This window comes from Numida meleagris, chromosome 1 (assembly GCF_002078875.1).
Source record: "Numida meleagris isolate 19003 breed g44 Domestic line chromosome 1, NumMel1.0, whole genome shotgun sequence".
In the NCBI taxonomy this organism is placed as follows: domain Eukaryota; kingdom Metazoa; phylum Chordata; class Aves; order Galliformes; family Numididae; genus Numida; species Numida meleagris.
Window position 1 is genome coordinate 130,476,238 of NC_034409.1, and position 24,545 is coordinate 130,500,782.

Below are 24,545 nucleotides of genomic sequence, written 5' to 3' on the forward strand. Positions count from 1 at the left end.
TACTATATTGATTTACATCATAGTCAAGAAAAAAAAAAAAGAACAACAAAAAACAGAACCCCCACATTGTAATCTGTCTTTACAGGTAGTTCTGCACATATTACTGAGAAAAATACTGTGCTACAGAAAAATTCTGTTTTTATTTTCCCCCAAAACACTAGACAGCAGCTTGTTGGTGACAACATACACCATCTGTAAGACAGGACTTATCTCAGTTAGCTTTAGAGACAATAAAAATGATCAAACACTTGAAACTGCTACAACCGTATCAACCAGAAGACACTTGAAAATTTACCAACAGCTTGCCAGAACAAAAAGATGCTTAGCTATATTCCTTTTTATAGCATGCACAACTACCACTAGAACAAAGATGCTGCATTCAAAATACAATTCCATTAGGTATAACCTCTTATTTAAAACTACATTCTGTTAATTATTTTATCTAGATACTTTGAAGTTATTTTTAAGGAGTGAAATGAAATAACCAAAAGGCTAATCATCTCAAGTGATAAAAAACACTAGTTAGAAGCTTATATTTCCTTTAACACTCTTTTGGGGAAATTAATTGACAAGTCTTCTGTTGTTATTTCCTAGTATTTATTAGATTATGTCAGATATGTCAACTTTCAAGTATCACCGTCAATTTCTCTTGGATCAAAATAACAAAATTATAAACACTGCAACATCAGACTTTCAGAACTAGGCAAGTCTTCCCTATTTCTATGAACGTCCACAATACGCTCTTAGGTAAGTTTTAAGGAGCCCTTCAGGCCCACTACATACTAAACAGAATTTCATAACACAATACTGGAATCAAGTAAAGCATTCTCTGTTCCTTTCTATGTGGATTTTCACAGTATGCACATCTTGAAAGATACAAGCCTGTACCCTCAGTAACTCATTAGCCTGAAAAAATGGCTAGATGCAGAAAATGCTACACCCTTCCAAACTCCCCATGAGAATCAAAACAACAAGGTATCACACAGACAAAAAAGTGTCTATTTACTTAAAATCTTGCATGTATGTTATAGCTCTTTTTCATCCTGCAGTCTATTATAATAAATGGGCAGTTTTCTTCAGAGTGCCACAACACCTAATTATATTTCATGACACTAACAACTCACACGCTGACAATTTGAAAGGAAATGTGGTGCTACGTACAAGTAGTTATGAGACTAGAGAAAGTGTAATGAGTGGAGACAGCAAGGGCAGAACCTGACTCACGTGAAAAGTTGCTTTTATTCAGAACTTCCACTAAATTCACGTATCTTTTTATGTCTTAAATTTAATGTATGATGAGCTCAGTAAGTTACCTAAGGTGTCTGCAGCAGAAAATTAGAGCAAAATTATGCCCCAACTAAAGGTAAGGATGACAAGAAAAGTTTCTTTAGTCCATGCCTTCCTGTGCCCTGGCCTGAGATGATGCTGTCATCTTGTCTATCTTCATTGGACTCGTCGACTTTTTCCACATCGCAGCAGAGCAGATCCCCCCATGAGCTGATGGAGTCACTTCATGTGAAATTCAGGGCAATGCAGAACACATTGTCCTCAATGGAAGGCAAGGTAGAGAACCTCTCATCAAAAGCTGGGAAACTAGACAGGCACATGGTGAATGTGGAGCAACGGATGGAGAAATCAGAGGCCAGGACCCAAGTCTGTGAAAAAGAAATCGCTGAGAATAAATCTGTGACTAATATGATGGTTAAAAACTGCTGCTCTTTAGAATGAAAATCTGGAGATAACTAGGGTTGGGGGAAAGGAAGCCTAAAAAACATTCACAGCTTGGGCATCCTGGCCATGGAAAAAAGACCCCAAACTATGAATTTTGATTAACATATGTTAATCCTCTAACTTTCGGACATGAATGTTAAGGATGACACATACGTGGAGAAGTAATTTCGACTACCCAGAAAGTCCATCTCCAATTTGATGATTTAGAGAATGACAGCATTTTTTTTCAAATTAAAAGTTATACATTTTTGGATGAATTCAAACAAGAAAAAGAAAGTATTCCGCAAAAGATTCAAGATTCTATTGACGCTAGATATTTGTCTAGCAAGGCAGATCAAAGGCAGGAACCAGTATCACTAAAGAAGTCATCTGCAAAAAAAAGAAGTAGCTGAAGCTGCAGAATTCAGTATTTGGTGGAAGTGAGTGATTCATAAGGGTTTTTGTTTGTTTGTTCTTTTTTTTCTTTTTTTTTGTTTTTGTTTTTTTTGAATTTGAAACCTTTTTTCTAGTGAGCAAGACCAGAAGGCAAAAATCAGACAACAGTCCGGAAAGCATGAAGCATTAAAAAATGAAGTGGGTTCCATGTTAAAACATGGATATAAAAATATGTTCATGTTCAAAGTTGGTCGCAACTACCTTTCTATTTCATTTATATTACATTCCCCCAAACAGAATTATGTACATTTAACACAGTACAATTTAGCATTTGCCATTTTTGATATTTTTGAAAAAGTACTTTTCCATTTACTATGTGTGTCTGCTAGACCATATTTACCTGTGGCAAGGCACAACTAGGCACATACCGTTAAGTGTTTCATGTACACTTTCTAAGATACTGTGATGTTAGAAAAACCTAATCCACACTCCATCTTTTCATCTAGGACTATTACTAACTCCAATTTCTTCTCCTCAAAAGAAAGAAAATTCACGTTCTCATGAAAATGCAAGCAAAACAGCTACTTGCATTTTTTGTTGATAAAAACATTGTATGCGGAGATAAAAACTAAGAGAGACCAAAATACATTATGAACCTGCAGCTAATGAGATAGAGACTGTAAAAAGAGCATTAAGAAAAAATCCTTTCACCAAAACAATAGGTTGTATAATCAGATTAGGTATCAAGAAAGAGATAGCTGCCTGCCTGTGTGCAAGCCAGTGAGACTGGATGGTGAAGTTAAGGAAATGAACGTGTGGATATTCAGAAAAAGCTGCTGCAGTAAGAAACTGAGTTTATTATATGAGGCTGAAATTTGCTTAAGTAAAAAATATAGCAGAAAAGACACCACTGAGTTTGTGAATCACAACGAACACGCTGGTTATCAGCTAAACTTCCTTAATTCTACCTGCCTCAATCTCCAAACATTGCTTGATTATCCAAAGTCACATCCTTAGCCACTGTAAGGACCTAGTAAAAGTTACAACATCACTGTATAAAACAGCCACCAATAAACAGTTCATACACAAGCTGTTCTTACAGGAAATCCAACTCCATAAAAAACACAGCTATCTTTGTAACACACTTACATATGGCATTGCCAACACAGCAGAAGCTAAGACTGGAGCATCCTGAGAAGTCTTTGGAAAGTTCAAAGCCAATAGATTTCACAAACATACATTCTAACTCAGTTCTGAAGTATTAAACTACATAAGAAAAACAAATAAAATGGCATCGCTTCCTTTATACTTTGTTTCAAACCATTTTGGAAAGCTCTAATGAATTCCACAGGTTTCTTTTTAAGAGCCCTAAAATTTCAGAAACAACCATGGAATAACAAACTGCCTTTCTCCACCTCTTGTGTCAATGAAAACTAACTGAAGCATAAACCTTAGAACAACAGTATTTCCTACTACAAGGTAGGTAAAAAGTGCATCTACAAGGGACAAAGGAGAAACTTAACCTCCAAGCCTAAACTGAAACAGTGGCAGTAAGACACTTAGCTACTTAAACATCCATGTGATTATGCAGACTGTTGGAGAAAAAAACAAAAACAAACCCAATTGCTATTTATGTTTAGCAACTTACTTCCTCATGCTAAACGCAGTTCAGGCACTACAAAAATAACAACACTAATTAAAAATAGTAATGTTTACACTTGTATGCTACTACTTGAGGACACAAAGTAACAAATTTCAAAGTTACTGCAGGCATGTAAGGAATTCTCAGGCTGGAAGAGATGCGCTGGTTTTAAGGACATAAAATACTGGAAGACAGAACTCAGGAAGCTGCCAGAGACCTTCGTGGCACCCAAAAATGCTCTAAGGACCACCCAAATGGAACCACTGTATACAGATACTCTGATCATTGTATACATACACAATTCAAAAGCCAGCTTCAACTGATCAGTTTCTCACCGGCCATATGCTGCCATTCCTACTTTCATAATTTAAAAAATAACTATCATAGTAGCCTTTAAAATTTATTTTTACGTTCTTCTTTACAAAAGGTTTACTCAGAACCAAAAGATCCCATACAATCTGTATCTCTTACTTAAAAGAAGTACTTAATATAACTCATACTCAATGAAATCTAAAATTACTCTAAAATAATTCACCCATACTGAGCAAAGAAAACTGACAAAAAAAAGCCACAGTGGCATATTATTATTGAAGCCACAGAGCAATAAGTTGTCCAAAGACATTTAACTGAAATTCCACAGGTGAAAAAACAGCTTATCCACTATGCACTTATTAATAACTTTAAGGAAAAAGTCTTCAATTACAAAATGATTTAAACAAATAGACTTATCTGTACCTGCTTTGCCATTCAATAGCTTATTCTCGTAATATTGCCTTTCAAGCTGAGGGTTTGCACCAGGGCGCAGCGGTGCCTTTCCTGCACCTCTGTTGCTAGTAACAGCTACTGGTTTTCCTGTGGAGAAGAAACGCATGTACTTAGAAGAGAGAGTTTATAATACCTTATAATTTTAACTATAGTGCAAATAGAGTAAGATTATAAAGACGCCTGCTTCATTTTTTTGCTACTTCTTTCAAGCTTATGCACTCTTCCAGCATTAGGGAGGAAGTAGCTATGAAAGAGATTTTGCACTGTGACTGTGAACTTCTATGACTGCAATTAGACAGCAAAGAGAAAAGTTTTGGACAGGTGAAATGCAGCCATTCTTGTTTCTCTATGATTACTATAAACCATGTCGTGGAACTTCACAATGCCCTATAAATTCATTAGTTTAACGCACAGCAAACAACACACTGATTTTAAATACTTGTTTAAACACATTTATTAGCTTAAATAAAAGAGTGTACACATACCAACACACTCGACTCCATTTGCTAAATTACCTGTACAATATCAAGTCTGTAGCTAAACTTTTGACTCTCTAGCAATATCAACACCTCGTAATTTTTCTTAGCAAACTAATGTATGCACTGAAAGTTCTGGCAGACTTCTGTGGAACAGGCAGAAAAATATCTGGAGGAAGTCCTAGGCTCTTTATATTCTAGCAAAGGAATTTTAAACTTGGCAGGAAATTCAGTTTAAAGAATGCACGCGTATTAGATTTATCTTTGACATTACTGCTCCTGCTTTTGGAGAGAAGAGAGAAAAGTTACTACACATCTTACTCTTCTTTCCCAGGCTCTGTAATGGATACTGGATGTCCACCACAGCATCAGGTCTTCAGATCTGTGCATCAGTGATGTTCAGCATTTACACAGAGCAGCTTGTATTTCCAGTTCCAAATATTATATTTGAAAAAAAAAACAACAACAACAAAAAGACCCAACAAACCCAAACCAACCCCCCCAAAAATAAACAAAAAAGCCAACACAACCAAAACCCAAATTGCTAAGTCTTATGTACAATCACACACTCCAACTTCTAAATGCCAGCTAAACTGTTCATCCTCCAACAACACTTCAGGTATAAAACCCTAGACAGGAAAAGGAAGGAGAGGCGAATTTCCCTTGAAAAAATGATTAGTGCAAATAGAACTCAATCCTCAATTTCTGATACCGTAGATCTAATTGGATAGGTGCAACAGTAATGGGAATAGTTACTCTGGATTTTATTTTTTTTTCTTCTAAGACACTGAAAGCAAACAGCAAAGAGAATTGCAGTTCTCTCTTTCACTTGCATTTGGATTGTGAGAAAACACGGATACGAAAAGTTGCACAGTCTGAAGATCAGATAAAGATGCCAAAAGACAGATTACCATGTACAAGTCATGTTTTAAGTGTACAGCCTTTTTTGTTTGTTTAAGAAGTCTCAACTTAGTAAGATGTAGTATTTAGAACTGAATACTGACCTTTGAGATCGGGTCTATTTCGGATCGCCACAGACACAAAGAAGCAATCCATATCCACGTGCATTATACAGCTCTGTGGCTTGGCTGAGCTCGCAACAGACACATTACCTAATATGAAGATACACCAATAGAAAACTTGAACCCTATTGATATACTTTGGTACTAATTACAGTAGTCATCAAGGTCTATAATCAATTTTTTACTACCTTAAGTAATAAAGACTTTTGTTTCTTCTTACCCAGAGAGCATTTACATTTCCTAAATTCTCGAAGAAATGTAAACAGCCAAACAACCTAACCAGTGCATCAACTCGAGAGTTTCAATTTTATTTTCATCTAATTAACACTTTTAACCTTGCTATAACAAGTTCCCTCAACGCAAGATTAGCGTATGTTGTGGAAACTGAGTCATAACTGCAGTATGTTAGCATTCAATCTGCAGCAGAGAACTTTACCCATTTTTGTTCGTCAATCAGAATACTGTTCTAAAGTTTAAAAAAGTTCAGCTGCACTAAGAATTACCTTTGATTCTTCACGAAATACACCATGATGTGTGTTAAACCTTCCATGCAACTGGATTTTGTTGTTGCTGTACTACACTCGCATGCAAACATGCAAAGATAAGCAAGACAGCAGTGTAAGTTTTTCAGCCTGTAGCTAACATACTAGTAATACTTGTGCCAAGTAATCTAGATGTTCATGTCTGTGTGTCCACGGTGATGACCAACCAGAGGAGACTAGAGCTAACAGAAAATCTTAATTTGAACAACGTGTAACAGTGAAAAACCACTTCACATATCAACTGATTTGTTTTGCTTGACAACCGTGGTAACTGCTGAACAATAAAAAAAAGTGCTTTCTCATTCTTAATAATTTACCATGTGGACTCATTACTAAAAAACCCAAACAACTGTCTTATGAAGGGCATATTTACAAATCAAGTGATCAAATTAGCCCTTAAGATGCCGCTTTATGTGAATTAGATGAATTCTCTAGGCCAAATCAAGGAGGAAGTAAAAATATATTAGCTTATATAATACTTTGTCAGAAAATAGTATGCATTAAGGTATTCTTATAAGATGTTTTATAATTGGGGTGTGCTATGATAAACATATAATCAGTTAATTTATCTAACAATAATTTTTTAGGATGTGGCAATTTATCATCTGAAGCAAATTTTCATGCGATTACAAATGAGTATTTTTACAACACAGCAGAGTCAGAATCTTGTCAACGGAACAGAACTAACCTTTTAATTGGATAAGATTGTAAATGAGAGCTTCTAAAGATGCAAAATACTTATTCTATGTGCAACACTTTGCCTCATAAATTACACAAATATTTTAATTTTGGCCCTTGGTGTGCAATATAATGACAAAACATTTCTCTTCCATCACAAGCCAGGTCCAGAACTACTGTATGACACAACTACTCTTTAAACAGACACAGAGGTACATAGAAAACCTACTACCAGAAAATTTAGATTTTAACTCATTTCCAAATGTTACTCATCTTTTAATTTTTCACGCTGAACTACATATAAGCAGCAAGGATTTTGTTTTTAAGATTTTCACATGGCAACTACAGACTTGTGCGTTTAGATAGATATATTTTTTCCCCAAAATCAATCTATATGTCTTGTATTATTTCTACAAGAAAGAAATGAACATAGATCAGTGCATCACATAAGATCACAATTTAACAAATAAATACAGAAGTAGCTGAGCTTTTAGTTTTCACTGCACCAAAGTCATCAAGCTTTTCCAGATAGCCTGAGTGCAATGCGAATATTGAACATTACCCTACTTAGTCTCTGGTAGACATTTAGTATGTGAACAAAGATAAGGCACCTTCTCAAAATAAACCTCCTTAAACAAGTATCTACCTGTGTCAGTTTTAAGTGCAGACCTGCCTGCTTTCCATTTTTTTAATTTTTCCCTTCCTGGAAAGACACCGCTGTTTTTTCTCTGCAGGCTGTTGACAAACTCAGTCAATTCACACTTCCACGTTGATATATGATGTAATCTTGAACGTGAATAAAAGTCAGAAATAAAACTACAATCTGAAGGTTTGGACACAGATAAGGAAGCTGCCTTGTTTGGAGTAGGTACAGAAGTGCTTTTTGTGCTTGAAGGCCCCTGAACAGTGGAGTGGTGAGCACCATTTATTTTAGTATTACTGTGCAAAGATGAAGATGAGGATGAATTACTCATAGTCCTATGTGGATTCCACGAAAAGTCTGTATTTTTGTTGCTTTGCTGCAAATGCTGCGTTGTGCAGTCTCTAAAGTCAACGATGCCTTTTTCAGTTTTCCCCTCCTCCTGCACAGGGCCTGGAGAGAACCTACTTGCAACACTGTTGCTGGAGGGCACCAAGCAATCCTGCGTCTTTAAGGCACTGGTACAAGTGTTATGTGTGTGTCCATTAAAAATGGCAGTGCTGTCTTTGTGAGACTGAATCCCATTTTGTTTTCTTTCAGGAAGGATCTGGTCCAGCTCGGTAAATCCCAACCCATCACTGTCTTCTTCCTCTTCTTCATTCCAGCTACTTATTCCATTGGGTGTGATCTCACTTTCCATCTCACACTGTTTAATATGATTTCTGAAACAGATAGGTAATGATAGATGATTTAATACCATTTCTTTCATTAAAAAGGTACATTTACAGGTCACTTCAAGTATTTATCTTACGAACTGTTATCAGTATATATCTGATAAGTTTTTACAGTCAGTCTCAAGACAAGTATCTCAAATTCTGAGCTATGTCTTCTCGACACAACAAAATATCATACAGCAGACTGCACGTATTTGTTGTGTTATTACTGCAGTGTTACCAGAAGTTTACACAGCTTTTCTAATACAAGCATGATTCTAGGTACTTCTATTTCCAAGCCTTTAAATTTGATTATCAGCCTCCAGTGGAACTGCAATAATTATTTTTTTATTAACAGAACTGTAATGCTGCCATGGATAGCATAGTAGTGCAGAAATACGCAACCATCAGAAGTTATCTTTTTATAAAGAGATGCTATTTTTGTCATCTAGTTACCAAAAAAGTACACATAGAAAACTTCCGCTTTTAGAAATTGATTTAGATTAGTGTGTTGCATTCATTTTATCTTTTCCTCAAGAAAAAAATTGTTCAAGCTCTGTAAATCAAACATACTCTAGGTTTTCGACAAAAATCCAAACAGAATACTTTTCATCATCTAAGCATGTAAAACAAAATAGTCTCCCATAAGTGCACCAGCAATTTACACTGACTCTGATGATGTAAAGACTAAGATTTTATTAAAAAAAAAAATCAATGGTGTAACAATCTTAAGTAGAACTAAAAACAGAGCCTTCAAAAGCTGTACATACTCTAAGTCTGCTGGAAAAAAAACAGCCACTGCTTCCGATTCCCAAAGCTACCAATTTAAGTACAGTCAGAAAAAAAACATGGGTAATAATTAATTATCCAGTGCACCAGTAAAATCAGAAAGCCAATTAACTGTGATAATTTGGATAAGATTATCACAATTATAAATTACATTCAACGTAACAGTTTTGAAGAGTTGCATGCTTGAAAGTGGCACATCCAGTGGTACATACTACGTACCACTGGGTAAGGCAGGATTTTCAATTCACAATTTGAGACTAAAGTCATATTTTTGGAAGTATGAATATTCCTCTCATTTAAAAAACATTAACAATGCAATAGTAAGAGGTGATGGTGATCGTATCACTCACTGTTTAAAATATGCATAATAAATACTGCTTAGGATATTCATTTTGTGGCACCAGCTTAATTTATCCCTGAAAATATAAAATCTCTCTCTTGGCAAAGTCTCCCCAGCATTACACACAACTAGACTTCAAATAAATCAGTGGATTTTGGAAGAACATAGATCACTGTTACAAATACATTATAGTATCTTGTACGACATCTTTGGCACTGCTTAAGCAAGGGCATTGATTGATGACCTCTAGAGGTCCTTTCCAACTTCAACTATTCCACGATTCTTGTCTCGAAACAACAAATATGCAACATCTTCTTTTGAAAAAGATGCAATGATCAACTTAATTACAAAACACATTGTTCGAAGGAAAAGGCTTTTCACCTTCTGATTCTTCTACAAGGGTTTTGCTGAAGCCTTTGATTCTATTTCCTTCTTGCAGTCTTTTAAGATAATTCCTTCTGTTATAATTGGATTTTTTAATCCATTTCCATACCAGCTTTTTGTTTTTGAAATAAAGACCTACTTTTCAGTGTTATCAGTCATAATCCTTTAAATTATGCCCATTGCTTTCACACAGACACGCTGTATCCAATTGGACTCTCAGGCCACACCACTGAGGAAAGTATCACTCAAAGACAAGCAAGCCTTGGAGTCAAGGTAATTGTAGTTCCATCCTCAACTCCTTAAAGGATCATAGAATTATCAGATATCCTGAGTTGGAAGGGACCCACAAGAACAACTGTGTCCAACTCCAGCCTCCACAAAGGACCACCCAAAATTCCAACCCTATGTCTGAGAGCAGTGTCCAAATGCTTCTTATACTCCATCAACTTGGGGCCATGATCACTGCCCCTGGGGAGTTTGTTCCAGTGCCTGGCCTTTTCTTAATGCTCAGACTGACCCTCCCCGACACAGCTCCATGCCTTTCCTTCAGGTCCTGTCACTGTCACCAGAGAGAAGAGATCAGTGTCTGTCCCTCCCTTGACTGCCCTCATAAGGAAGCTCTAGACAACAATGAGATCTCCTCAGTCTCATGTTCTCCATGCTGACGAATACTATAACTATACAGTTTTACCTTACTTTTAAACTTCAGTATCTCAAGTTACCCTTCTACAGAGGGAAATCAATAAAAAAATGCTATCTAGTTATAAATACTAGTCCATTATGGGTGAAAGATTAACATCAGCGCATGAGATTAGAAACACTTACACCCTGTTGAGATCTTTAGCTATATTGCTTGGACCTGGCATGGCATCTTCAGGTTTGCATATGCTATTAAAATTGAGACCTTTCTGAACACTTGACTGCTTGGTGTAAAGCTGATACGGAATGTGCGAGAGGAGACGCCCAGCTTTAATGCTGAAACAAAAGAAAAGGAATAGGTTATTACTAAAGATATTTTAAAAACAATGTACAACATACGATTACTTTCATGATCACCATTAATGTTCTGCTATGCATACTTACTGCACCTTCCAAAACCTTCTTCCCTCTACACACTGGATTGCAGAGAGAAGTATTTGTAAAGCGGTGATGGGTACTAAAAAAGACATTTGCACAGTTGTATTGGTCAGTTGTCTATGACCACTTCAATTCTCTAAGTAATACACACAAAACCCAAATATTTCATTTCAAAAACAACAAACAACGCTCAGTCAAAAAAACAGTCTCACAAATGGTCTAGGTTATTCCAAATGAACAACAGTGACTGAATTATTTAACTCAGCACAACGCAAATAACATGCATCCCAAGCAAATTTGGGTAGAACCTGAAAGCAGCCAGCTTCCGCTTTTTCCCTTCCAAAATGATAATTACAACTTCTTGTGAGAAAATGCACTGAAAAAAGGCTAGAGACGTTCCACAAATATCTACCACACTCATTCCAGTTCTGTCCTACATGTCCCGCTCTATCTCCCTTTTTTTTCCCCCTTTGAAATAGCAATTATACTTCAATAACTGCTAAATTGCTTATCAAAGCCATGGACTTTGAAGTAGAATCCTCTCAAAAATATATCATTGTGTGATTTCAGCTCTCCATACCAATGCCTGTTGCTAGTGGAAAAAGATAACACCCTTCTCAGCCTGTACTCCACCTCTCCTTCATGTACAACTTGTCATACTGCACACTGTCACAGATGCAAAAGCTTCTTACAGCAGAGGAACCTCTTTTATATCAAAGAAGCTTAATATTAGTGTTCAGTTTTGAAGATACAATTGGATTTAAATTTTTAAAGAGAATTTATCTCAGTGACATATAAACTTCTTTGCTGTTCTTCAACACCTAAACACTTTCTCTAGGAGGTGTGCTTTTTAACTAGCTCAACTCTGTAACACTGCTAAGGGAGTTTGACAGTGGAACAGAATCCCTTATGGGGAGCTGTCTTGTGGCAATTAGAGAAGAATGTAATGAAAGACTGCATTACTCAATTAGATAAATTAAAGCTAGCTAGCATGTACACAAAGACATGGTAAGGTTTTTATTGGAATGGGATGGTAAAAGCAGCCCTCAAATATATCACTTCAACATTTTTTTGATATGTTAGTATGTTGCATTTAGAAAGGAACATGATTTACATTATGTATTGCCAAAGCTGAAACTGACATGGTAGAGTTCCAAAGCTTTATATACAGAAAAAGATGATACAGCAAATAAGCTAGTACAATGAGTGGTTATAACATTTCTTGTATCACTCTGAACTTGCATAACCATCCATGTAGTATCTCAAAGTCATTACACTAATTTCAAGGTCATCAGAAAAAGAAGAAAAACATTTACTTAAGATTTTTTGGATGCTAAGATTTTAGCTACTGGAATAACTGCACCAACTACTTGCATCAATATACAGTCTGCTGTGTGTTTTTTTTTTTTCTCTCCAAACTGTATTAAGATGCAGCAATCTCATTGTAGACACACTGTTCAACTCACCTCCCATTTCCATGCTCCCTAGAACACAGACTAAAAATGACCAAAAAATTAGGCTGGAAAGGACATCTGCAGGTCTCTAGTCCAAATCATACTCAAACCAGAGCTAACTCCGAAGTTCACTGAGGCTGCCCAGGGCTGACTCCATCCAAATACTAACTCCAAGGGCAGAGATTCTACAGGCTCTTCAGGCAGCTGTTCCACTGCTTACTCTCCTTCATTGTGAAAAATCTTTTCCCTACATTCAGTCAAAATTTTTCTTCACTATATCATGCACGTCCTGCTTCTTGTCCTCCTGCTGTGTACCCTGAAAGGACTGTCTGGCTCCATGTTCTCGTTAATATTAACATAGGTGAAAACATACAGCAATTAGAGCCCCTCCAAAGTCTTCTCACCAAGCTGAACAAAATCAGCCTCCTTGGCCTCTCCTCGCAGATCATGTGTTCCAGGCCCTTATTCACCTTGGTGGTTCTCCACTGCACTCAATCCAGTTTGTCAATACCTTTCTTGTAAATGAAGAGCCCAAAATTAGACAAAGAACTCCAGATGTTGATTCTGAAATGCCAAGCAGCTTGGAAGAATCACTTTCCTTGACTTACTTGTTATGATTTTGTTAATGCAACCTACTATGATGTTAGCCTTCATCTCCCCAAGGACACAACTGCTGCCTCACTGTTAGCTTGTTGACCCTTCAGTCCTTTTACAAAGCTGCCTCTTAGCCAGTCAGTTCCCAGCCTGTCCAGCTGCACGGGGTAAATTCTGTTCCAGGTGCAGGACTCTGCATTTGACTTTGTTGTAGTTAATGAAGTTTGTCAAGAACCTCAGGACAACTTTAGTTGATCTTACATATTTCAGTGAGTGAAGGAACCAAAAAGTTTGTTATTTGGAAATCAAACCTTGGGTTTAGTTTTGTTTTTACAAGTCAACATATTATAGATCTTAAGGTAGAATCATTTCAATTTTACGAAAACGCTTTTAAATTGACATTCTTCTTTAGTTACAGATTAGATGAAACTCATGTGAAACACAAGGCAAGAGGTTAATTAAGAAACATCACCTGCTATTTATTTAAACATACTGAGAGCTAGTCAATTGACTGGATATGAAATTGGAATCAACAGGACAATGGTCAGTTTTGTTCTAGGTCTGAAATTTTCTGGATGTCCTTAGTAAAGTTTCTTGAGTAGCAATCACTAAGAAGCAAATCTTCAATATGACAGCGGTATTTTTACTCAGCTGTTGCAAGTAATTTGCTGAAACCTTTTTTAAAGCTACTTTTCCATGTTTCAATCCCGCCCCACAACACCTTCCCCTCAAGGAGTTACCTCCAAAAGCAGCACACCTAAACTTACCTTTCCATTATCCACTCTGGTCGAACTACTTTTTCTCCTTTCAGTTCTTTTATTTTGGCATTTGGCAGATTTGTGGCAATGATGTGCGTTGTTTTTGATCTGGAATAATATACATGGTATTGACCTCCATGCAACATCATAAGCCGTCTTAATTCATCAGCTGAGGGATCTATAAAATTTAAAAACAAATATTCCTGCTTTGTGTCAGCAAATACATTAATAAAAATGGTAGCTGAGAAATATAATGCCATGACCAGAAAGAATGCAAAGCATTGTTCTTCCCCGGAAAGCTTTGCATGTTCTTCAAAGACCAAATGAGAAATGCATTTCTGAAGAAATGTAGAAGACTATGTTTCTAAAAAGACTGATTAAAAATGCAAACATTCTGCTCATTATTGAGGATATTTCCACAGTATGTATGAAGGAAGCATGAAAAAACCACTCAAGAGAATTTGATGTTTCACTACTTCTAAAAAAAAATTTCACTGCAAAAAAAAAAATACAAAAAAACAAGTATTAGATTAACTAATACGTTCATCCAAGTTTGGGAGAGCAGTTTACATCCAGAAAAAATAGAAAAGAATTAAGATCAAAAAGATTCAACAACAGCAAAGAACTCTTGCTCTACAATTTCTGACTTACTGCAGTAGCTAACTCGCTTTTCTTTACCAGACTTAATCCCTCCAGGGAACAGAGACTACCTGACAAACAAACATCTCTTCTTATTCCCTATAACATTTCTTATCCCTTCTGACTACTGTAGTAGCTATTCTTTTTTACATGATTAAAAACAAACAAACAAACAAACAACTTACTACTTGAATAATTATTTTGCAAGCAGCAGAAAAAAAAGAAAAAAGCTTTTCAGAAACCTTTCCAGTGGTGTCATCTTGGCACTAAAAGGTTTAGGTGAGCTCTAACAAGTACAAAGTTTTGAACAGTAAATTAGGTACAAGATACCAAAAGAGTCCATCAACACAGGAAGGAAGAATAAATGTACTTTTGAAATTATTAAGCTACAATTCTTTCCAGAGGCCCACTGTCAATTCTCAAAACAGTTTAACCACCTAACTTAAGATACCGCAAATGGTCTTTAAAACTTTCTCTCTCCTACTCCAGCCTTGTGGACATCCATCTTGTGGATCCCTATTTGGGAACTACTGCCCTGAAGAATAAGTAAATGCTGGAGTTTCAACAAATAAACTGTCTCTATTAAATATCTGATCCAGCTGTATTCATAGTTTAACACGTCAACCTTAACCTTTTTCAGCCTGTGTGAATCACAGTTCTGCCCCGTGCTCAAACTAGCAGCGCTCTGTATCACAGATGCTGCACACATCAGTTGTGTAACAGTAACAACATTCTTGGCATAGGTCCCTGAATAAGGCTTCTGGGAAGTTTCAAAAAGGTTATTAAGCTGCTTTAGGGAACCCAGGAGAAATATGAATATAAGTATGGTAGATTAAAAATCTTACTCCAGTTAACATGCATTGCACTTGTCAGTCCACCAGATACAGGCAATGTGCATCTATGCTTTAGCTCCTCCAATATTGATGGGTTCACCGTCTCAAGTATTACATCACTCTGAGCAAGAAAGTCCCTACTCATCCACCCAAACATAAACTTAACAAATACGCCACGTGTCCAGTGCAACCATTAGTAGTTTGAAAAAGTAACATTTGAATTTGTAGGAGTATAGCGGTATTTAAAAGGATGTAAAAACATGAACTGCTGAACAAATGTGCTGTCCTCACAGAGTCCAAGGTTTCACTTTCAGTAAGTGAAATAATAAGTGAAGACTTGTGAAGGGTGGAAAAATTAACTCCTATTTCTATCAGTGACCATTTGTGTAAATGATTTAGTAAAGTAATTATACTCAGAAAGTAAATGTGATTTCATATTGAAAACCTTAATAGTGAAATACAAAGGAACATAAAACAGAGAATTTTAAATACACAATAACTGCTACATAGTTAGTTGCAAACAATCATACTTTACATTTCTTCGCTCCACTTCGGATAGTAAATAAACACCACAACAAGACAGAACAGATCCTTAAAAAATAAAAGCTTCACCTGTAAAGCCATTGACATAGATGGCGACGCCACTAAAGATGCTTGATGAATTCCCATCCCTCTGGTGCTGTATGGCTGAATCTGACCGGAACTGATCCTCCAGTTTCTTAACCTTTGCTGACATGTACCCTCCCTAGTTTTTAAGTTAAAAACAAACAAAGAAAGAAAACCAAACTGATTATGCCAGTCCCATTTTATGTTTACAGACGAAAACTAGCAAATTACAAGAAGCTAGAAAAGTACGCAACATTCTCTCAAAATGATTTTTGCTGACATACAAAAGACACAGCCTTTTTACAAACAAAAAATACCAAATCCTCAACTCTAAATTCTTATCTGCAAGATAAACTGCATCTTTTTACCAATATGTCAGGACTTATTTCGTACTTCTTTTTTCTTATTCTCTAAGAAAAAAAATTCAATCTATAAAAAAATTCTTATGGAAGAAAAAAAATAAATCAGGGAATGATGTGAGTTTGGACGCTAAGCCAAAGCTCTCATAATGTTTGTTCAACAATAAAGAATGCAGTGGCAGCTACTAAAAGTATTCTTGAAATTACTTGGTTTAGTTTTTAAGTGGTGGCTAAAGCTACTCAAGGTTCTGCATATATTAATAAGTCAGTTTAGTTGATGACTGTGAATTAAGACTTCAACAAACAAGTTCAAAGGAAATTTTAAGAATTGTTTTTCAAGTGAAGCAAAAGAGCTCAATTTATAGCATACCTTCAGCATATTTTGTAAACCCTTCTATCAGCCATATTGCCATTTGTCTTTTTAAAAGCAAATAAATAAATAAAAATCACTTGGTTTTAAACTTACCCATCCTCCCCAGCCATCGCCTTCACCAGCCCGTTTCCTCCATCCACCTCGCCTCATACTGAAGCTTCTGCATAAAAGAAAAATGCACATCAGATAGATGGTTAGTAATATTGTCAGTGACATTTCAATGATGCCTTCTATAGAATATCACAAAGATTACAATGGCCAGGCATTGAAGTATATGAGTTGCATTTAACACAAACTAAAAAACTGCATACAATTCCAGTTAGTCAACTGTGTAGTAAAGTATAGAAAAAGTCCTTACAAAGTTCAGTTCCCATTGGGATTAAGTTCTTCCTGCTCATCATACCTCTCCTATAAACAATGAAAAATAGAAGGTTCTTAAATACAATTGCCACCACTTAAGAAAAATACTGCCCAAAACAGGAAGAATCTTTTCTTTCCCTTCGTTTTTAATACCACCTATATGGTGTGTCAACGGTTTACGGGCGTTAGGCCCGATTCCGTGACGAAGGGGATGGGGGACCCAAGGGCCCACGTCCCGGAAAAAGGGGAAAGGGGAAAAGGGTAGGGAGATGGCCCTGAAAGCAAAGAACAGCGGCAACAATCCGAGGAGAAACAAACTAATTTACTAAATAAAATATCGGAATGCAAAACAACACACTATAATACAATATAATTACAATTCAAGCTGATAAATCCAATACAGAGAGAGAGAGAATGTCCCAAAATCAAGGTAGGCCTTACTCTACTACCGACCATAAGACGGCTGGAGAGCGAGGTGCTGCCAAGACGAGAGACGGGCGGAAAAAGGGACGAGGTCTCGTGATCTGCAAGTTTTTATACTGTGAGCTTTTATCCTTTCCCTCCGGCTGGAAAATGGTAACAGAGGAGCAAAGTGCCGTGGGGAATGTAGTAGTGGTTCTTCTTCCGAGAACCAGGTACATTCACTACATGATGTTATGATGTGGAGTACCAGTAACCGAAAATCATAAAACCATGACAATGGTGGGATGCAAGCAGACACCTCCAGGCATGAAAGTGGACTATTTTACCAACGGATTTAGAGCTAATATATCCAAACATTTGTTGTTCCAGTGCAACAGAATTACATAAAAGAAATAAAATAATCATGTTTTTTTTTTTTTTTTCAATGAAAAGTCAGTCATTTAAATGGTATAGTGAAATCTACAGCTAGGTTTCTTTAAAGAAATAATAAACCTAGCCAGCCAAATTACAGTTTTCTGTTATGTAATACACTTATCCCTAGACCATGAGCTGTACACAGCAGTGTCCCCAGATGAGCCATTAGTGAGCTACAACAGAACTGGTGGAGAGAAAGAAATGTTTTGGACTGTGGCCAACTGTTCACTGTACCCAAGTGATCCACACTGACTACAGCTGCTGTAACACCGATTTTAAAATACTGATTAACAGCGTAGTCTGATCAGGAGGTCACTGCTGCTATATTGTATCTCTCACTTTCCATTCTAAGTTGTCCCCAAACTGCAAACACTTCTGTCTTTCAGGGCTATGAGCTCTTAGTGTGATGACAGGAGTAGGACCTTGTATATTCTGAAACCAAGATTTAAGCCAATCACTTTTATTAAATATTTCTTTGTAACCCATAAAAATGCATGAAAATGCAGTTTATAACATAAAAGGAAGACAACTGATTTTTTTCTCTTCCTCTTCTGCTTTTGAGAAGATACCTTTTTTTTGCACTGTCCACAGAATCACCCAGTAGTGGAGCACAGAATTCTCCCTCACTCTCCAGCCTACCAGAATGTACATACAGGCATACATGGAGATAATTACCCACTTTGGTCATTTACCTATCCAGACACCAGCACGCATTGTTCGGGAGACTGCCTCATCTACCACATTAAAATGTTATTTCCTCTGAAAAACTTTTAGCCAAGTTGAACTGCAGCTTTCTCTTAAGTCCCTTTTGTTCTTGAGCTACCAAGAAGGCATACTCTGAAATCCAGCTAAATCCTCCTGGACTGCAGGCATGGCTCAGTGCAGAAAAAGAGCCAGCTGCAGGCAGGTTTTCAGAAACACCATCATTTTCATGTAATACTGTGAACATGCCAATTCAGGTACCAACAGAACTGAAGAGTCAAAGTAAGTATAACACACTTCAGTCTATGTTTCAGGATCTCTACAAACACAGGAAGATCGTGATGCACCTGGTTCTATTCTTCTCATGTTTGCTGTAATTTGATACCTAACCTACACACATGCATATAATTATCAAGATTAATCATTTGTCAAGGAGATTAACTCTACATCAACAACCAAAACAAAGCCACTCCTCATTAGGTCATATTTTCTCTCTAGATACCCTGTTTCTCCTGGGTTTTCCACCAACTCATGTAAACCCTAATTCAAATGTATCATTTTAGCTTGTATTTTATGGCTGAGAAGTTCTTACAGAAAAGGAACAGGTGTAGGTTCAAGAAAAAAAAAGCTTTTACTTATGAAAATGTCACAGTGTTTTCAGGTATCGTAAGTATATGAGCTCGTAACAGGCTCCAGATTTTAACTGTTGATTACTCTTGCTCCTTCTTAGTAAGGGATAAAAAGAAGTCTATCCAAAATAAAATCCCCTCTATAATATCTTACTCTGGATGAGGAGAAAACAAAACAAAACAAAACAGAGCCTTCAAGACTGTGTAAAGCCCACAAAAGTCACCAATAGTCTAACGAAGATGTTCTTCATTCCCATGACAAAGCTCATGAGAACATTAGTTAGCTGTTCTGACCCCTATATAAACAACCGCTTGCTTAGTCAAATAAGTCTTTCCACTATCAGTAAAGAAGAAACAAAAATATCCAACGCCTGCTAAACCAAAGAACTTTTCCATGTGAGGAAACTTTCCTGAAACCTTGAAACATTAAATTCCTATTTAGGACACTGGGCGGTGAGGAAGAAAGATCTCTAGTCTAAAAGCCATTAGATCAGACAATCACAACCAGCAGAGCAAACTAAAATCATAATCACAGGTACGTCCTAGTTTAACTAAAAATTAGATAAGCACAACTCCTTTAGGTTAGTATGTTAAAAAACACAACATATTAATTGCTCAGAAGTTGTCTTCCTAGAGTCTGCAAAACTAGGGAAACTAGGCTGTAATGCCTACTGCCAACATCTGATAACGATTTACAATTTCCTTGGCAGATGTTGATTTTTGACCCAGTCTGTTCAATTCTAAACACGCAAGTTAGAAACATGGTGTTCCTGTGATTACTAGATGCCTCTGGGTTACCTCCTAAGAGCTGGAGATTATTTACTTAATTTCTCCCTTTGTAGTTTCAGGAACTGAGTGATAAACCAAGGTTTCTGGACTACGGAGAATCTCTCCACTACACCCTCTTCATAAGGAGCCACATGGAAAAGACAAGAGAAAACAGGTACAAGCTGTAACAGGACTGGTTTTGTCTTAAGATATTTTTTTGCAGTGGGAATAACTGATCACTGGAACAACCTCCCCAGTAACGTGGTGCAGTCCCCACCACCGGAGGTTTTCAGTATGTGACTGGACGGGGTGCTAGACAATCTCAACCAGGTTTCCCTTTTCCCCTGAAAGGCTGCACCTGATGATCTCTCAAGGTCTCCTCCAACCTGGGCTGCTCAATGATCCTGCTAAAGCCTTGAGCTTACAGTGCAAATTTTTCTTTGAAAATGAAGATAACTGCCAGAGCCGCTTTTCTGAAACCTAAGGAACAAATGAATGTAAAAAACATCTTGCACAAGATATATTAAATCAGAGAAAATGTTAAACAAGATTTGAAGCATGTTCAGTGGTTCATGAAATAAGAACTGTAAAGATGGTACAAAACTCTCTCTACAGGAATCAAAGTGAAAGGATGAGCAAGAGAAATGCTTTGTAAAGAACCCTCAAAGTGGTGGTGTGGAGAATCAACAGAGAGGACTTGGTAAAGTGAACCACCATAATAAATTATTTTCAGGGCATCTCCGGAGCAAGGACAATCTATAAGAAGACCCTCTGCATAGAAATAAAGCTTTTTAAATAAAACTGAAATGCTTATATTCTGGACCTGTGAACACAAACATATCTTCAACAACAAAAAACATCCCAACAAGCTCTGTAACTCCACAGAAGTCTGTAATGATTGAAGCAGTATCCCTAAGAACAGAATCCAAGTTTTTCTGTGCAAGAGGAAAATGCTTTCAAGGTTAAAAAAAAAAAAAGTCAAATTAACAACTCCCATTCTCAAAATTAGCACAGTTTGGCCCCATGACTTTCAAGAGTACACTCACTATAAATCCTAATGTTCTGCAAAGTAGGGTTCTTTAAAGTTCAAATTTCTACTGGGACATGTTTTTCAAAACTGAAGCTAGAAGACCACCTAAGAGTTCTCATGCTTCGTACATGACTAGCAACTCAGACATAGTCAATATACCACACTTGAAAAAGATACGTAATAGCCCACTGCACACTGGTGTATAGGCCTCACATTATACTTGTCAATCCACAACCACTTGATTTTATTATTAAAGACTGTTAATCAAACTCTACAGATCATTTAATGGAATAAAATGTTGTATCTATTTTATGAATTCTATAAATATTACACATACATATATAAGATTTCCATGGCAACTGTGAGATTTTTGATTGCAAAACAAGGGATGTAGATGTGAATGGCGATGTTAAGTATTTGAGTATCTGACTCAGGAAAGTTATTTCTTTAAAATACTTTTAAGATCAGGATGGTGTGGTTGTAAGGTGGCTTTCAATTATCTGGGATAGTTTGGATAACAGATAAACCCAGACCAAACCCACAGGTATTACGGGGAAAATGCATAAGAGCACAGAATATCATCTTCGGTGGCTCTACAAGAAGTGGATATAGATTCCCATATGCTTTTTAATTCCAGGTCAGTACCAGTCCTGCCCAAATCTGAGTCTGCACTGCCATACTCTTCAGCATTCCCTTTTCCATGATGCAGAGACATTTCCATTGCCTCTTCAAGTGATCAACTTCAGTATGGCAAAATTTACACTTTGCTCTACCTGAAAGCACATGAACTATTTGTAAAGACAACTAGAGGCTCCACCATGACTCATCAACCAACCCCGCCAGACCTGTGTCTAAATACAAAGTGTAACTTCTAATCCAGGTAACCCAAACTCTAGTTACTGAAAGTTGAAAGAAAGTGTAACACACAGTAACAGACACTGTTTTTCTGACCAGCACTAACACTTTCAGTATCCTTTAATGCAAAAGAGACTGATTTAATTAATTTATTCAAACACTACAAACACTATTTTTGAAGGTGCGACTCTACTGCTACCAGAAGTACAGCTATCTCAGGCCACTGCTAATGAATATCAGCATCTTCTGCTCGAACCATAGATAGAATCCATCCCAGCTCAGCAGGACTTAAAAGTTGTTTCCATCAAATGGGTACTCTGTGGCCTGTTTGAGTTTCATGCATCTATGTTCCAGCTCCCACATCAAACTCACCACTCTGCTTGGCACTAGGCTGCAAGCTTGGTGAGGAAAGAATTGTCTTACATGTTTACACATTTCTCAGCACATGAGAGACCTATTCTTGGCCGAGTCTTCTGGAAAAGAGCTGCTGCAACAGAGTCTAAAACTATTTTTTACTACGTACTAAAAATTTCAGAATCCAGTACAGGAACTTCAAAATAAATACAGTTCAAGTTGTTGTTGTTTTTAAGAGACTATGTTTTTAACCCCCTAAGATTTGAGGCACTTGATTTAACAATACTGTTCCATGTTAAACTAAGTAGGATGTTGCAAAGCAACTGACTTTTATTCTAGATGGGAAATAATCACTCGGGGTGAAGTTTCACAAGATGGCTGAGTCAACTTGATGTCTGCAAGCCACCAAAAGGAATGATGCCACTCTTCAACCTCTGATGGCCTAACAGGCTCTATCCCTTATTCCCAGCTTCTACTGTAGCTCTGCATTCACATGACCCTTACGACTGCTGCTACGTGCCAATTCAGCTTGCTAAATGAGAAAACAATTCTACAGGTATTGTATAGGTTAGTTTCTCGCCTGTTCAGTGTTCTGAACTGAGTCTTGACAGGATTGCACAAAGCCAAGGCAGACAAGCCAGAAAAAGGAGCGAGTAGAACCGGTCCATTCACTGATGACAAGGCTTTAAGATTATCTCAGCCATTTCTGGAAAACAACTTTTAAGTCACTGCTGTAATCAACCAACTGCGCTGTAAATGGGGACACAGATTTGCAAGGAGCTAGCTACTCTTTACTAACTAGCCCTGCTTACATCCTCCCTCAATGAATGAGGGCAGACTATCCTGTTTTTTCCCCCCCCCACAAGAAAGTTTTCAAACAGAGTTAAACCAAACAGCACAGAAGCAAAGTCCGCTTCCCATCTTAACTCCCATGTGCCCATAGTATTATCACTTCTAACTATAAGCATCTGTATTACTGTGTCCACCAGCAATATCTGTTTTGCAATTCAGCCTCTGATGGTATTTTAAAGCAACAGAAATGAAACTGGCCAGAAGACATTCAAATAAAAAAATCTGTCTCCAAAACCACCCAACAGTACTCCCTTCTCCTATAAGTAAGCTAAGGAATGTATGTTAGCCAAGAACAGCCGTGTTCAGTCAAGTAATGGACACAAAACCGCCAGTGAGAATGAGAAATTTAGAAATAACATTCTTCAAAAAGGTGAGTACTCACTGAATTTCCTAGAAAGGTGACATGCCATACAACCCACATAACGAACTGAAAAGTTTCTTCAGAATCAGCTCCTTATGAAGTTGAAGTGAAGATGACTATTCTAAAACTCTGTTCCCTGCATTCTTTCATTTGAGTCTGACAGCAAAAAAAAAAAAAGATACTCTGACCTTCAGCGCTAGCACTCTCCCAGAAAAAGACACAGGAACTCTTTGCTAAATGAGTTATTCCAGTTTCCAAAATTACCGTTTCTGCAACTCAAAATGGTCTTTATTTCAGACCAGTTTACTTTCACATCAAGTATTAAATACCTTCAATGCAAGGAACAACGAAAAAAGATGCATTTATTTTGTTGGCTAATCACCACAACAGCCTAAGGCAGTTGTTCAGCACTTAACCATTTACACTAAGATCTGCACAGAACAAAAATGTTTACACCTTTCCCCAAATGACTTGGAGTCTGGGACAGATGACTTGTTTTTTTTAACTGTCACAACTTCAGGAACCATGAACACAGGGTACAGAACACAGCAGAGGACTTGCTGTCCTAGCGTAAGCGGTATATTGTTGCACAGTCTGCACTAGCTTTGAGCAATCTGTTTTCAACAAGACAGTCTTTTTGCTTTTATACATGGCATTTGAGATGGTTAGTTCTCTGAAAAACAGCAAGCCAGATTCAATTTGAGACCAACTGTCAGTGTTTCATTTCCCTCTCGGAATAACACTCAGTAGCAGCTACAGTCCATTTAGAGCTTGTCACAAGCAGTGGTTTAGCTTGGTTGAATTTTTCTTCTGCTCACAGAAGACTGGCCTCCGTTTCAACATTTCTGCATTGTTTGGTAATACTTTTCCCCGTCCCATCCCCAGAGCTCCTCAGTAACAAGTGTCTCCTCCTCATAAATTGTCAATGTTATATTTAACCACGTAGCTCAATTCACTGCTTAGTTCAAATACTTTTATTGCTGCAATACACTAGCAAATTTCAGAAG

At 37.1% G+C, this 24,545-nt stretch overlaps 1 protein-coding gene across 9 annotated transcripts in view; it reads right to left on the reverse strand.

The window, feature by feature from the left end:
- Positions 1-24,545, reverse strand: part of REV1 (REV1, DNA directed polymerase) — a 51,724-nt gene that overhangs the window by 24,794 nt on the left and 2,385 nt on the right. For 3 of the 9 annotated variants that reach the window (XM_021413030.1, XM_021413021.1, XM_021413003.1), the window contains exons 2-8: positions 16,884-16,950; positions 16,065-16,197; positions 13,990-14,158; positions 10,923-11,072; positions 7,878-8,593; positions 5,994-6,101; positions 4,484-4,600 (exon numbers count right to left, since the gene is read on the reverse strand). In XM_021413030.1, the coding sequence (XP_021268705.1) occupies positions 4,484-4,600; positions 5,994-6,101; positions 7,878-8,593; positions 10,923-11,072; positions 13,990-14,158; positions 16,065-16,197; positions 16,884-16,940 (1,450 nt within the window). In that variant the 5' untranslated portion in view covers positions 16,941-16,950. The other 6 variants (XM_021413072.1, XM_021413065.1, XM_021413048.1 and 3 more) reach the window with 4 other exon arrangements.